This window comes from Aplysia californica, unplaced genomic scaffold (assembly GCF_000002075.1).
Source record: "Aplysia californica isolate F4 #8 unplaced genomic scaffold, AplCal3.0 scaffold00549, whole genome shotgun sequence".
In the NCBI taxonomy this organism is placed as follows: domain Eukaryota; kingdom Metazoa; phylum Mollusca; class Gastropoda; order Aplysiida; family Aplysiidae; genus Aplysia; species Aplysia californica.
Window position 1 is genome coordinate 579928 of NW_004797819.1, and position 12080 is coordinate 592007.

The following is a 12080-nucleotide window of genomic DNA, read 5'->3' on the forward strand; positions in this document are numbered from 1 at the left end:
TCCCCCCCCCCCCCCTCCTACTGCTCTTGTCAACTCAAACCATCTACTGCACACATGTACTTTAAATCTCTTAAAATTTTTGTTTTGCAGCTCTCTCTCTCTCTCTCTCTCTCTGTCTGTCTTTCTGCTCTTTATATCCCCCTTCCTTACTACTCCGTTCATATCAAGCTATGTTTGAATTCGATGCAAAAAATGCTTCTTCCCAGTCCTCGCAGAACGGCAGCACTGAACTCTCCACAAATAACCCAAAAATCTCGAGAACGGAAACCGTTTGGAGAAATAGTCACTTTGATTAAATTATCTTTACATAGATTCTTACTGTTTGTAACAATCAGATCTAGAGAACTCGGCCCAAAATCTCATTTCATTTAGCAGATCATCTCTTGTCCCGCGTCTGTGCTGAGATGCGAATGTTATCAACAACCGATTACTTCAGACGTTCCGGGCAGGCCACCGGGGTCAGTCAGTGTGTACTGTTGGTGTACAGCGCGCGCGCGCCGGGAACCCTGTGTTTTCGCCATGAATACCATGGGAATGTGTTAGTCGACGATGAAAATAACGTTTTATCTTTCATAGCTTTCTATTTATAAAGTGTTACAAACACATGAATAACCCCCTCTCACAAGCTGATAAGACATTACGAGTAGTTACACCCATTCGAATAACCTTTCTAGACACTTTTGTTGTTATAATAGATGAATGACCTGGGGTTCGAAAGGGGATAATGGCTTCCGGGGATAGAATCTAGGCCAATTTCCGAATGTTTTGCACTCAAATTGTTCTTTCCGCACAATGGTATTCAAAATTATCAAAACAAGCTTATTTTTTACGAAGTGACTATTTCTCAGAACGTTCGGAGAAATAGTGCCGATCTTTATTTCTCCGAACGGTTTCCGGCTTCCGGTCTCGTGATTTTTTGCCTTTTTATTGCGAGAGTTCGGCGCCAACTTTCATTCTGCCTCTGGTCTGGGAAGGAACACCGCATGGCAAGCCCGCCTACAGACAACCTTCAGTAACACCCACCAAACACCCACCATCATCATGCACATGTACACACACTAACTAAACATGACCAGTGCGCAACTTTTGAACGTGTGACGAGCTGAGCTGTGGATGGAGAGACAGTGTGAGTGAAAGAGCGGGTGAAAGGAAGAATGTGCGAGTGTATCCACAGGCGACAGCAACTACAAGACGATGACACCGACCCCCCTGGCCTGGTCCACAGCTCGCGAACGAAAGGAATGCAGCCCAGGAAGTGTTTTGCCTATATTATTGTCCATGGTTCGCAGGGAGCAAGGGAATGAGTGAGATTTTCTTTGTGTGTGCCTGAAGGGAGGGGATGGGGTATGAAAGTCATGTGGACAGGGATTAGCCGCGGGAGAGAACATGGGAATTGAATGAATGAGTGAAACTGAAAGAGACGAACGACTCATGAGCCCTGGAGTGAATGGATCCTGTGTTTCTATTTTTGTATACTTTGAACTGTTACTGAATAAAGGCTGAAATAAAGCCCGAAAAACAAACAAACACACACACACACACATACACTCCTCACTCTCCACTTACTACCACACACAGACACACTCACACACGCACATGCATACACACACACACGAGCAAATTTTTGGGTCTATATCTATTTCAGTTTTCAAGAGCTAGTCTAGAGATTTTTAGATGAGTGTAAAAACGTGAAAAAGAAAGGTTTTTAAAACAGAAAGAAATCAAAATTAGAACAGCCCAAAAACAGCAACAAACATTAACAAATAAGGGCGCGTGTCCACCTGTCCGAAGAAGATTGGCTGTTTTAACCCTAAATGTGGGTAATTTTTTTTTTTAAGTACAGGATATTACATGTAAATTATGGAATCACACACATTAAGGGGCTTGCCAGTGTCAGTACATTGGTCGCAGCAGTGACAAACGCAGATGCCAGTTCTATGTGTCTTTATCAATAACCCTCCGTAGATCTAGATTTAGAAGTCTAGACTAGATGTAGACAGCACACGAGTGAACACAACACATTACGTTTAAGAGCAGCACCCTTCATAGGCAACACATCATATCTGTAGCGAAAAATGTTTGGAATTGTAGCATTTCTTTATATAAATATTTACTGCGGACATTTTTTGGACCGCTAGAACCATATTGTAAACGAACAATCTTTGGTAGGCCTAAATTATAATTATAGATCTCTATATAATATCCGAAATTTGCGGGAAAGGATGAGATTTCAGAGTGTTTGGAGAAATAGTGCCCAGCTTTATTTTCCCGAACGTTCGGAGAAATAGTGCCCAGCTTTATTTTCCCGAACGTTCGGAGAAATAGGGCCGGCCTATTTTTTATCAGGTAGCCTACAGCCTACTGAGGTAGTAGTAGTTACGTAGTATTATTTCATACAAAATCAAGCTCATTTGAAAGATTTCGTATAGAAGAAAAAATGGAAGTCTTGTTTCCTGACTATCCCTTTCAAATTGAACTTCTCATCATGTCTAAATGGGTCAATTTGTTCTATAATTTCATTGGACGAACATCTAGAGCTACCAACTTGGCGTGTTCTTGAATGAGACGTATATATATGCCTCGGTTACGAACCAACACAGGCGGTCCTAGAATCTAGAAGAAGGCCATAAACGCACACAAACTGGTGCTTTTTTGATAGTCCCCCCCCCGCGCCTTATTTGAGCCTAGATCTACATCGAGATCTATACGTTTGATGCGCGGCGAGCCAAGATATCAAACCTCATCATCATCATCCGGTGCCTTGCCGACTGGCGTGGGCGATCATGGACCTCCACTTCACTCTGTCCTGCGCTGCAGCAATGGTGGTGTCTGTTGTTGTTCTTGCTGCTCCTAGCAATGTTGTCATCTCGTCCAGTATCTTCTCCCTCTGTCTGCCTCTTTCCATCAAACTTTCCTGTTGTTACAATATTCTCTAATGCTTCTTTCCGCATTGTGTGTCCGAATAAATTTGCGTTTTCTTCTATTCGTGATATCAAACCTAACAACTGCAAAACATCAAATTATAGTAAAATCAGGGGGGCATGCTCCTCTGAAACCCCCCCTACTCTTGGGGCCAAAACCCGCAAATAACAACTGCGGGGTGGGAACTACCGAAAAAGCGCCTACAAACTCAAGCAGACTGACGCACACACACTTGACTTGTGCTGCGTGAATGGGGATCCGATGCGGGACCCGAATTGAAGGGGAGAGATGATTCTTATCTTGGCATGCATGCGCTGAGCCAGGGGCCAGACTGACGCATGACCAGAAAGCAGGCGAGGTGCCGAAATTGGCTTATCGGGCGATATAAACCCGGCCCCCGCAGGATGAGGGTTACCTTCGTTTGACAAAATGCTCAAAAGTGACAAAAGGCAGGCAAAGGCAAAAGGTGAAGGCACTGAAGGTGAAGGGAAGGCGAAGGGAGAGAGCATTTTATTAAGACAGGCTATGCCCCAGACCCACATCAACAGCACATTTAAACTTTCACACAGAAAGAGCCAAACTAAGGGTGAAGGATCGATGTATAATCCAGATTTAGGCTTAAAGCTTAAATTAAAAGGGAAAATTTATAAAGTCGTCAAACAGCGAGCCTAACATAAAACTCACACTCACATCCGTTATAGATCTAGATCTAGATCTAGATCTAGATTCTAGGTGCCGATGACGATAGAGAACGAGTGAATTCACAAGGGTTTATTCATTCGGAACTTTTAATTCAACATGAATTGGACGTACATCACTTTTGTCTAAAAAACTGCAATACTTATTGTTCTTTAAAGTAAACATTTCAGTATACGAACCTAGTATGGCTACGACAACAGATACAATTCCTTTCATCGTCAGCTGCTTTGACGCCATTTTCGCCTTGATGAATTCAATCACATGATAAACACAGGGGAGATTATCCGGAAGCTGTGTTTCTTTACTTTCTACAGTCAAGAGTTCCACAACAAACACACGACTTGCACGCACTCTCGACTCTCACTCTCGTACACCACTACCACATGCATGCTCAAAATAGATCAAGATAGGAACGTAGGTCAACCGAAGCTGCTGGACCCGTTCATGTGCTGGGGATAAGAAGCAGAAGACTTATCTGCCCTCTCATGTTGATCTGCACATGATCTGGAGGTATAAAAAGTCGAGCAAATTGTTTACCAATGAATTACCCATGCCCCATGATGCCTTGGCCGCCTTGGCCATGGTCTAGCGCCGTGGGCCATACTCCCATGCCATATATAGCCATTCATACACACACTTTCGAATAATCCACTTACTAGATTTTAGATCTAGATCTAGATTCTAGAATCTATTCTATTGAATCCCTGACCCTAGCAAATAGATCTAGATCTAGATCTAGATCTAGTTTGCTCAGTGTCAGTGGACCTTGTCACGCGGGTAAGTGCTGGCCCTTTGCCGAACTCCTCACATTTTTAGAACGAAGTGACTATTTATCCGAACGTTCGGAGAAATAGTGCCGATCTTTATTTCTCCGAACGGTTTCCGGCTTCCGCTCTGGTCGTGATTGTTTGCCTATTTGCGAGAGTTCGGCGCCAACTTTCATTCCGTCATTCTGCGAGGTCTGGGAAGGAGCAAATCAAAGGTGGTATCTGTTCTCAGCTTCTCCTCCGGCCGTATGCCCACTGGTTTAGCGAGGCGGGTACTGCCTGAGGCACCCGAGAGACGGAGAAATCTGACCCTCTTTTCTATTGAGTGGACGGTTATCGTCCATTAAAAAAAAAACGGAGCAAATTTTTGGGTTTAGATCTATTTCAATTTTCAAAAGCTAGATATCTAGATCTAGATCTAGATCTAGTCTAGAGATTTTTAGATGAGTGTAAAAACGTGAAAAAGAAAGGTTTCACAACAGAATGAAATCAAAACTAGAACAGCCCAGAAATAACCACAACAATTAACAAATAAGGGCGTGTGTCCACCTGTCCGAAGAAGATTGACCGTTTTAACCCTAAATGTGCGTAATTTGTTTAAAAAAGTACAGGATATTGCATGGAAATTATGGAACCACACACAGGGGGCCTGCCAGTGTCAGTACATGTAATTGGTTTTGGTGGAACGCTCTAACATAGCACATTTAAATCTATACAGGTATATATATTTAGAATCTAATGAAGGTAGGAACATCAAATTAAATGACGTTACACAATACCTTTTGTAGGAACATCAAATTAAATGACGTTACACTATACAACCCCCCCCCCCCCCCCCCTTTTCCCCAACAAAAAAAAATTAATAGAAAAACAACACATCAGAACAATAACAAGAAAAAAACACACCAACAAAATATAACACCACAAAGAGGGAAAAATGAACGAAAAATAAAAGAGGAACAGCAATACAAATCGTATGTAACTGTAACGTATTCAACAAATCAACGTGGTGACAACAAGTGAGAAAGAGAGGAAGTGAAGCTAAGTGAACTTTCTTTCAAAAGTAAAGAGTTTCATTTTCTTTTCTTTTTTTTTGACTTTTTCGGGGACCAAAAAATCGAGCCACGATTGATTGGTCGCGGACTCGACAAACGCAGATGCTAGCTCTATGTGTCGTTATCAATAACCCTCCATAGATCTAGATCTAGACAGCTCACGAGTGAACGCAACACATTAAGTTTAAGAGCAGCACCCTTCATAGGCCACACGTCATATCTGTAGCGAAAAACTGTTTGGAACTGTAGCATTTCTTTATATAAATACGGACATTTTTTGGACCGATTGAACCATATTGTATACGAACAATCTTTGGTAGGCCTATAATATAATTATAGATCTATATTTTATTTTTATTATCCGAAATATGCGGGAAAGGGTGTGATTTCAGAGTGTTCGGAGAAATAATGCCCAGCTTTATTTTCCCGAACGTTCGGAGAAATAGTGCCGGCCTTTTTAGAAACTAGATCTACAACTCAAATCAAAATACCAGGTTCCAATGCCAGACAGTCAAATACAGCATTGAGTCGGGTCAATAAAAACGGTGTGGCTAGCCGTACTTAAGTACGGCTAGCCTGGGAGTTTTAAGTACGGCTAGACTGGCAGTCTAGCTGTACTTAGATTAATCTAGATCTAGGTTTGGCCCTATTGACTCGAACCTGTTGAGTACACAGGTCTCATTAGATCTAGATCTAGTAGTTATTTAGGTTTAAATCATGCAAGTCAGTAAGGCACCTTTTGGTTTTGTCTTTTAGTTTTAGTAGAGGTTTTACGGCGCTCGCAACTGCATTTAATAAGGTAATGAGCGCCAGAAGATTAGAGGTGTTACAAGAGAGTAACAAACATAAAAAAGAAGAAGGGGAGATAAGGACAATAGATGTTTGATAGGAAAGAAGAAGCAAATAGCCGTGCTTATCTTAGGCCCTATTAACATTGGCCACCTCTATTCTCACCCGGAGTGAGAATAGTGCAGGCGAGTCTTGTGGCTATTCTCACCCGGTGCGCGTTCACCAAATTTTGCGTTCACCCTAAACCACAGAATTCTACACTGTGATAACAGAAAAATTGTAGAATTCTGTGCCGTGAACAAACGTTCCATTACAACTGTAGCCTACTAAAAGCGTACAATTTTGTCTGTGGGCAGTGGAGAGAGAGAGAGAGAGGAGTAGCGCGAGAATTTCCGGGCAAAACAAAATGGCGACCCGCGTAGTTCGGCTCGATTCGAAAAGTTAAATAGCCGTAGCATCTTTGTAGACAACCAAATTAATTTACTTTTGTGTTTTAACATCATTTTTTAACTTTGTTTTGGTCAATTTGATCGTCCACACCAATAGACAGTATTCAGAAAGAGACAGAGAGAGAGAGAAGAGGGGAGGAGTTGATCTTGCGAGAACTTCCGGGCGGGTGAGAATAGCCACTTTCATTAACATTAGAAAACAGGTTTAAAATACATCATGCACTGCCATTAAGGCACCTGGTTTCGTCTCAAATACAACTTTAGAGGTACTGCAAACTAAAAATTTATTTATAATTCAGTAGGCTTTTTTTATGGTTAGTCTAGCCATCATAAAGTAAGTACGGCTAGCCAATCAGTCTAGCCTAGCCTGGCAGTCTAGTCGTCATTAAGTACGGCTAGCCTCTTCCCAATAAAAATTCAGTTTCAGTGCTCATTACAAATAGCCTAGACCCCTCCCTCTGTGTCAAATTGGAGAAGACAGGAGAATAGATCTAGATCTAGATGATCTAGATCTAGAAAACTTGGACTGCAAAGATGTAATTTTATAGAACAGAACATACTGTCCACAACTCAGCCATTTCCTTCCATAGCCAAGGCTAACGTTTTAAGTGTACCCTGCTGTTGTGTTGGGAAGTTCAGTGGAATTTGTTTGAATTGTGCAACAATGGTGGCTGAAATTGCCCTTCCATGGAGGAAAATCTCATTGACACCACCAATAGCTCAGTTTGAACAAATTCAACAAAATTTGCCTGGTAGTGTGCCCTGGGTAAGAACATCTGTACATACTATGATCACAGTACAGATCTCGAGTTCACTAAAAAGAAGTTTTCCTTAAATTCCCATGCCAATTTGTAGACTTGAGCCTGAGTAAACAACAGTTACAGCAAAGGCAGACTATGGTGGAGGCCTTTTTCACTGTCTTGAAGCGTGTGAGACAAGATTTGATGATTTGCTACGAGAGGGTTGTTGATGATTTAATCGTTATATAACCCTTGAAACTTTTAAATTTAGAATGAGAGTGTTTTGGCTTTCGATAAATCGGGGATATATTAGATCTATTTTCTTTAGGTTTACTGACTGTTTTTGGATTAACTTTTGGGTTTCAGCTATCTCCACTGTATTACGTCTAACTTGACTGACATATTGTGTTTATACGGAGTGTCTACGTACACGGTAACCTGGCACCCAGTCTCTGTATCTACGTACACGGTAACCGGGCACCTAGTCTCTGTATCTACGTACACGGTAAACGGGCACCCAGTCTCTGTATCTACGTACACGGTAACCGGAATGAAAATAAATCAATATTTGTCTTGTGCTGTCACTTGATGAAAAAAGAGAAAGTCATACAAGCTTCTTGTCGGGCTCGCCATCGTGACCGGTCAGTGAACCTGTGCGGGCGCATCACATTGTGAGTATCAGTTGGGGTCACCAAAGTTCATTCAAAGTCTGTGCGCTGCGAAGTATAGGGCTCCGGAATGGGGGGGGGATATATATATTGATTTTTTAAAAGTTACAGTCGGGGGAGGGGTGGGAATGAAGGCAACACTGGATGACAAAAACTGAACTTGGAATTCTGGACTGTCCGGTTACCGTGTACGTAGACACTGAGGCTAGGTGCCCGGTTACCGTGTACGTAGACACTCCATATTTTAAAATATCGAGGATACTCAGACCTCACGTACAATATGGGGGATATAATTTGACTCCAAAATCGGCCCATTTTTTTAGATGGTGGAGATCATTCCAGGTGAATTTCTGACATGCAAGAAGGGGCTCAACTTGCAAGAAGTCCAGTCTGGCATTTTATACAGTGTTTTTTTTTGTTTTAGTAAAAGTTTTACGGCGCTCAAAAATTGTTAGATGTTGTATAGAGACCAATGATATTTTAAACAGTGAGACTGGAGTGGCTGGTAATCCAAGTCAAATGTCATGATGATTTGATATAGTAGAGGTAACCGTTCAATAGAAAAATCTATTTTGTGTTAACCTTTTTTTTAGCTGATCCTGGCTGTATGCTGCGTATTATAACACGAGGGTGTCAACTTTTTTACCTCATTTGGAGGAAAAATCCCTCATTTTATAGGTGAACCTGCTTTGTTGTCTCATGATTGGTCGACTCTGAGTTGTTATTTTACAATATTTATAACTTCTTTATTTACAGTTTCATCTGAAGCAAATCAGGACTGCAACATGTCTGAAACAGATGAACAGCCAGTTATCCTTCAAAGCGGACTAGAAGAGCCTCTATGCCCTGCCGTCACCTCTGTGTCACCCATTGTAGCATCTGAAGGCTTCGTAACTACTGCCGATGTGTCTTGTACATCAGTTACAGCCCTTGATAATCGTCCAACGTGTTCGGACAATGAGGCCCGGTGTGCTGGCCCTTCTTATGAAACCATCTCCAAACTGTCAGAACTAAAGAGTTCTCCCTCATGTACGACGGAAGTGAATGAAATTGGCAACGTTGAGATGTTCAGTCAAGAGGAGGCAGAAGTGTGCGTGGCGAAAGACTGTACAGTCACAGCAGAAGGAACGAAGGATGAAAACTCTGCAGGTACTCTTTTTTCTACGACGCAAAGGGAGAACTTAACGCAGTGCCATGATTCTGTTGGATCAATCACTCAAACTTCGCAACAGGACAGTGGTGAAATTGAAAGAGAATCTAATATTATAGTACCGTCCGAGACTGTATCTGAGTCAACTCTTTGTTCACGTAATGAGGATGTCAGTGCAACAGAGACAATGGAGACGGCTGGCGGGGAGGCAGCTGCAGGAGCTTCAGGCTCACACCCTCAGGTAAGGTTAACATCCTCTCCTTCTCTTCCCTATCCACCTCCTCCTCCTTCTCCTCCTCCTCCTCCTCTATGGCTGCTCCTTCTTTTTTTTCTTCTTCTTTTTGTTTTTCTCATATTGATGTTTTTCTCATCTTCTTTTTCATTTTTTTCCTCCTCCTCCTCCTCCTCCTCCTCCTCCTCCTCCTCCTCCTCCTCCTCCTCCTCCTCTTCTTCTCCTCCACCTCCTCCTTTTCTTCTTCTCATCCTCCTTTGCCTCCTTCTCCTCCTCCTCTGCCTCTGCTGCTTCTTTTTCATCTTCCTTTTCTTGTTTCTCTTTCTCTTCTTTTTCTTGTTCTCCTTGTTCTCCTCTTCTTCCGCCTTCACCTCATCATCATCGTCCTTGTCCTCCTCCTCCTCTTTACACACCTCCTCCATCTCCTCAAGGCTTCAGGGGTAGTCAGTTACAGGTTTTTCAACCTACAAATGATGTTGGTTTTTGTTTATTACGTGGATTTTTTTTTTCTACGAAATAAGGAAGAGCAGCTGGCCATTTTAGTCACTTTAGCCAGCTGATTTCATAGTGACCATGGGTGGTTGGCGGACGCTCTGGTGTGGTTTGCTCCTTCTTTCCTATCCCACATCTATCTTACTTAAGTCGCATCTTTTCTTTGTATGTTACTCTCTACTTACACTTCTCTTATCTTTGGCGTTTATTGTAGAAAGCTATTTGTGTCTCCAGTGTCATAAAACTCTTACTACTAAAATTAAGTCTTGGTGACCTGAGCTTGTCCAGTTTTTGGTAGTGACAGATACCCTCTGATCTTCGGCACTTGTATCATGGCCTGTTTTGCTGTGTCACAAATGCCGTAAAACTCTGAGTAAAAACTAAAAAAGTTCCTTTGTTTTGTTCCAGCCGTCTCAATGTCCAGCTCCGGCTGAGGATATTCCTGCTGAGTCGGCCACTGCTGTCCAAGACCACATGATGGCAGAATATGACGTGGAGCCGGCTGTTTACGCAGATTCCAGGTTTGACTCTGAGCTCTCCCATGTATAACCAATGTGCCAGGGACTGGACAAGAAAGATCTCATAGTGGGTGGTTGGCGGGTGCTCTGGTGTGGTTTGCTTCTTCTTTCCTATCAAACATCCATCATCCTTATCTCACCTTCTTCTTTTTTATGTTTGTTACTTTCTTGTAACGCCTCTAGTCTTCTGGCACTCATATGACCTTATGCAGTTGCAAGCGCCGTAAAACATCTACTAAAACTAAACTAAAGGTTCTCATATATCTTATAAATACAGTGTATTGCTTGTAGCTTGTTGAAGCTTTGCTCTCTGTCTTCAAAACGTCTTATCTTGTGTTGGGCAAAGTCAAAGCCTTTGTGTGGTGGCTTTCTTGGACTTTTTACTTTGGTGAGCGCTTTTGGTGAATACGTAACCTATTTAGATCTTTTTCTATTTTTGAACTTTCTCCATTTTGTCTAGCGTCTTGACATGGCCACTGCTACTCTTACAGGGTGGCCAGGGAAGTCGGAAATTGGTTGGAAATTTTTGTTTAGGTCGGATAAGTCGGATTTTTGTCGGAAAAATTTTGTTCTGACGGAAATGGTTGGATAAACGTCGGCAATGAAAGGAAATTTGAGGAAATCTGTAAGTTGCCTCGGGAAAGACCCGGGAAAATACATAAAAGTTCTCGAATATTTGAAAACCAAATCCGACAACGTCCCTAAGTTCATTTTGTCGGTCGCGATCATTCAGCTTTTCCCGGTCTGCGAGTAGGCTACGTTTCATGCGAACAGGCGGCTATGGCGGCAAGCGGAAGTGTACGAGTGATGCCGAAGCTCGATCGGGAAAATCTAGATCTACTTTCGCTTTCACTACCACTCTGAAATTTGCCGGTAAAAGTCTGATAACACAACATTGTTGGAACATGCAGTTTGTGCATTACAAAGGCTGTGTCGCTATGAAATACATTGTTGTAACATGCAGTTTGTGCATTACAAAGGCTGTGTCGCTATGAAATACATTGTTGTAACATGCAGTTTGTGCATTACAAAGGCTGAGTCGCTGTGAAAATCAATCAATATTTGTCACTTGTGTAAAAAGAAAAGAAAGTTGTACAAGCGTCTTGTCGGGCTCGCCGTCCTGACCGGTCACTGAACCTACGCGTTTGTATGTCACTTGTCGGGCTCGCCGTCATGACCGGTCACTGAACCTGCGCGTTTGTATGTCACACACATGATGATAGGGCGTCGAGTGAGTACTGCGAATGTTGGGGTCACTAAAGTTCATTCTAAGTCTGAGCGTTGCGAAGTATAGGACTCCGGGATGGCGGGATTATTAATTTTTTTAAAAAGATACACCAGGGGAAGAAAACTGAACTTGGTAGCAAATTTTAGCATTAGCATTTAGAATTTTGATTGCAACGAGAGCTTTCTGCATAGCGTGTGTTGTGCAGGACTTGAGTGGAATCGGGATCCGTCATACCTTGTTAGCTGTGTTATTGAACTAAAGGGTTGGCGTGTCATTGGATGGGTGATAGTCGTTTGACCATGGAAAAACTCAGGAAGATAGTCTTTGGAGAGTAGAAGATTGACGGCCCTTGGCATACTGAAACCCAGGCT

At 42.4% G+C, this 12080-nt stretch overlaps 2 protein-coding genes across 2 annotated transcripts in view; one reads left to right on the forward strand and one right to left on the reverse strand.

Annotated features, from left to right (window-relative positions):
- The window catches only part of LOC101862753 (renin receptor), a 21783-nt gene extending 17881 nt beyond the window's left edge, over nucleotides 1-3902 (reverse strand). Inside the window, exon 1 of the mRNA XM_005106676.3 lies at nucleotides 3801-3902. Coding sequence (XP_005106733.1) covers nucleotides 3801-3858 — 58 coding nt within the window. The 5' untranslated portion in view covers nucleotides 3859-3902. The remainder of the gene's footprint in view (nucleotides 1-3800) is intronic.
- A 47-nt stretch (nucleotides 3903-3949) lies between these two features.
- The window catches only part of LOC101864415 (telomerase Cajal body protein 1), a gene marked incomplete at its 3' end in the record, with an annotated part of 12955 nt that continues 4824 nt past the window's right edge, over nucleotides 3950-12080 (forward strand). Inside the window, 3 exon segments of the mRNA XM_005106683.3 lie at nucleotides 3950-4131; nucleotides 8846-9480; nucleotides 10372-10484. Coding sequence (XP_005106740.2) covers nucleotides 8875-9480; nucleotides 10372-10484 — 719 coding nt within the window.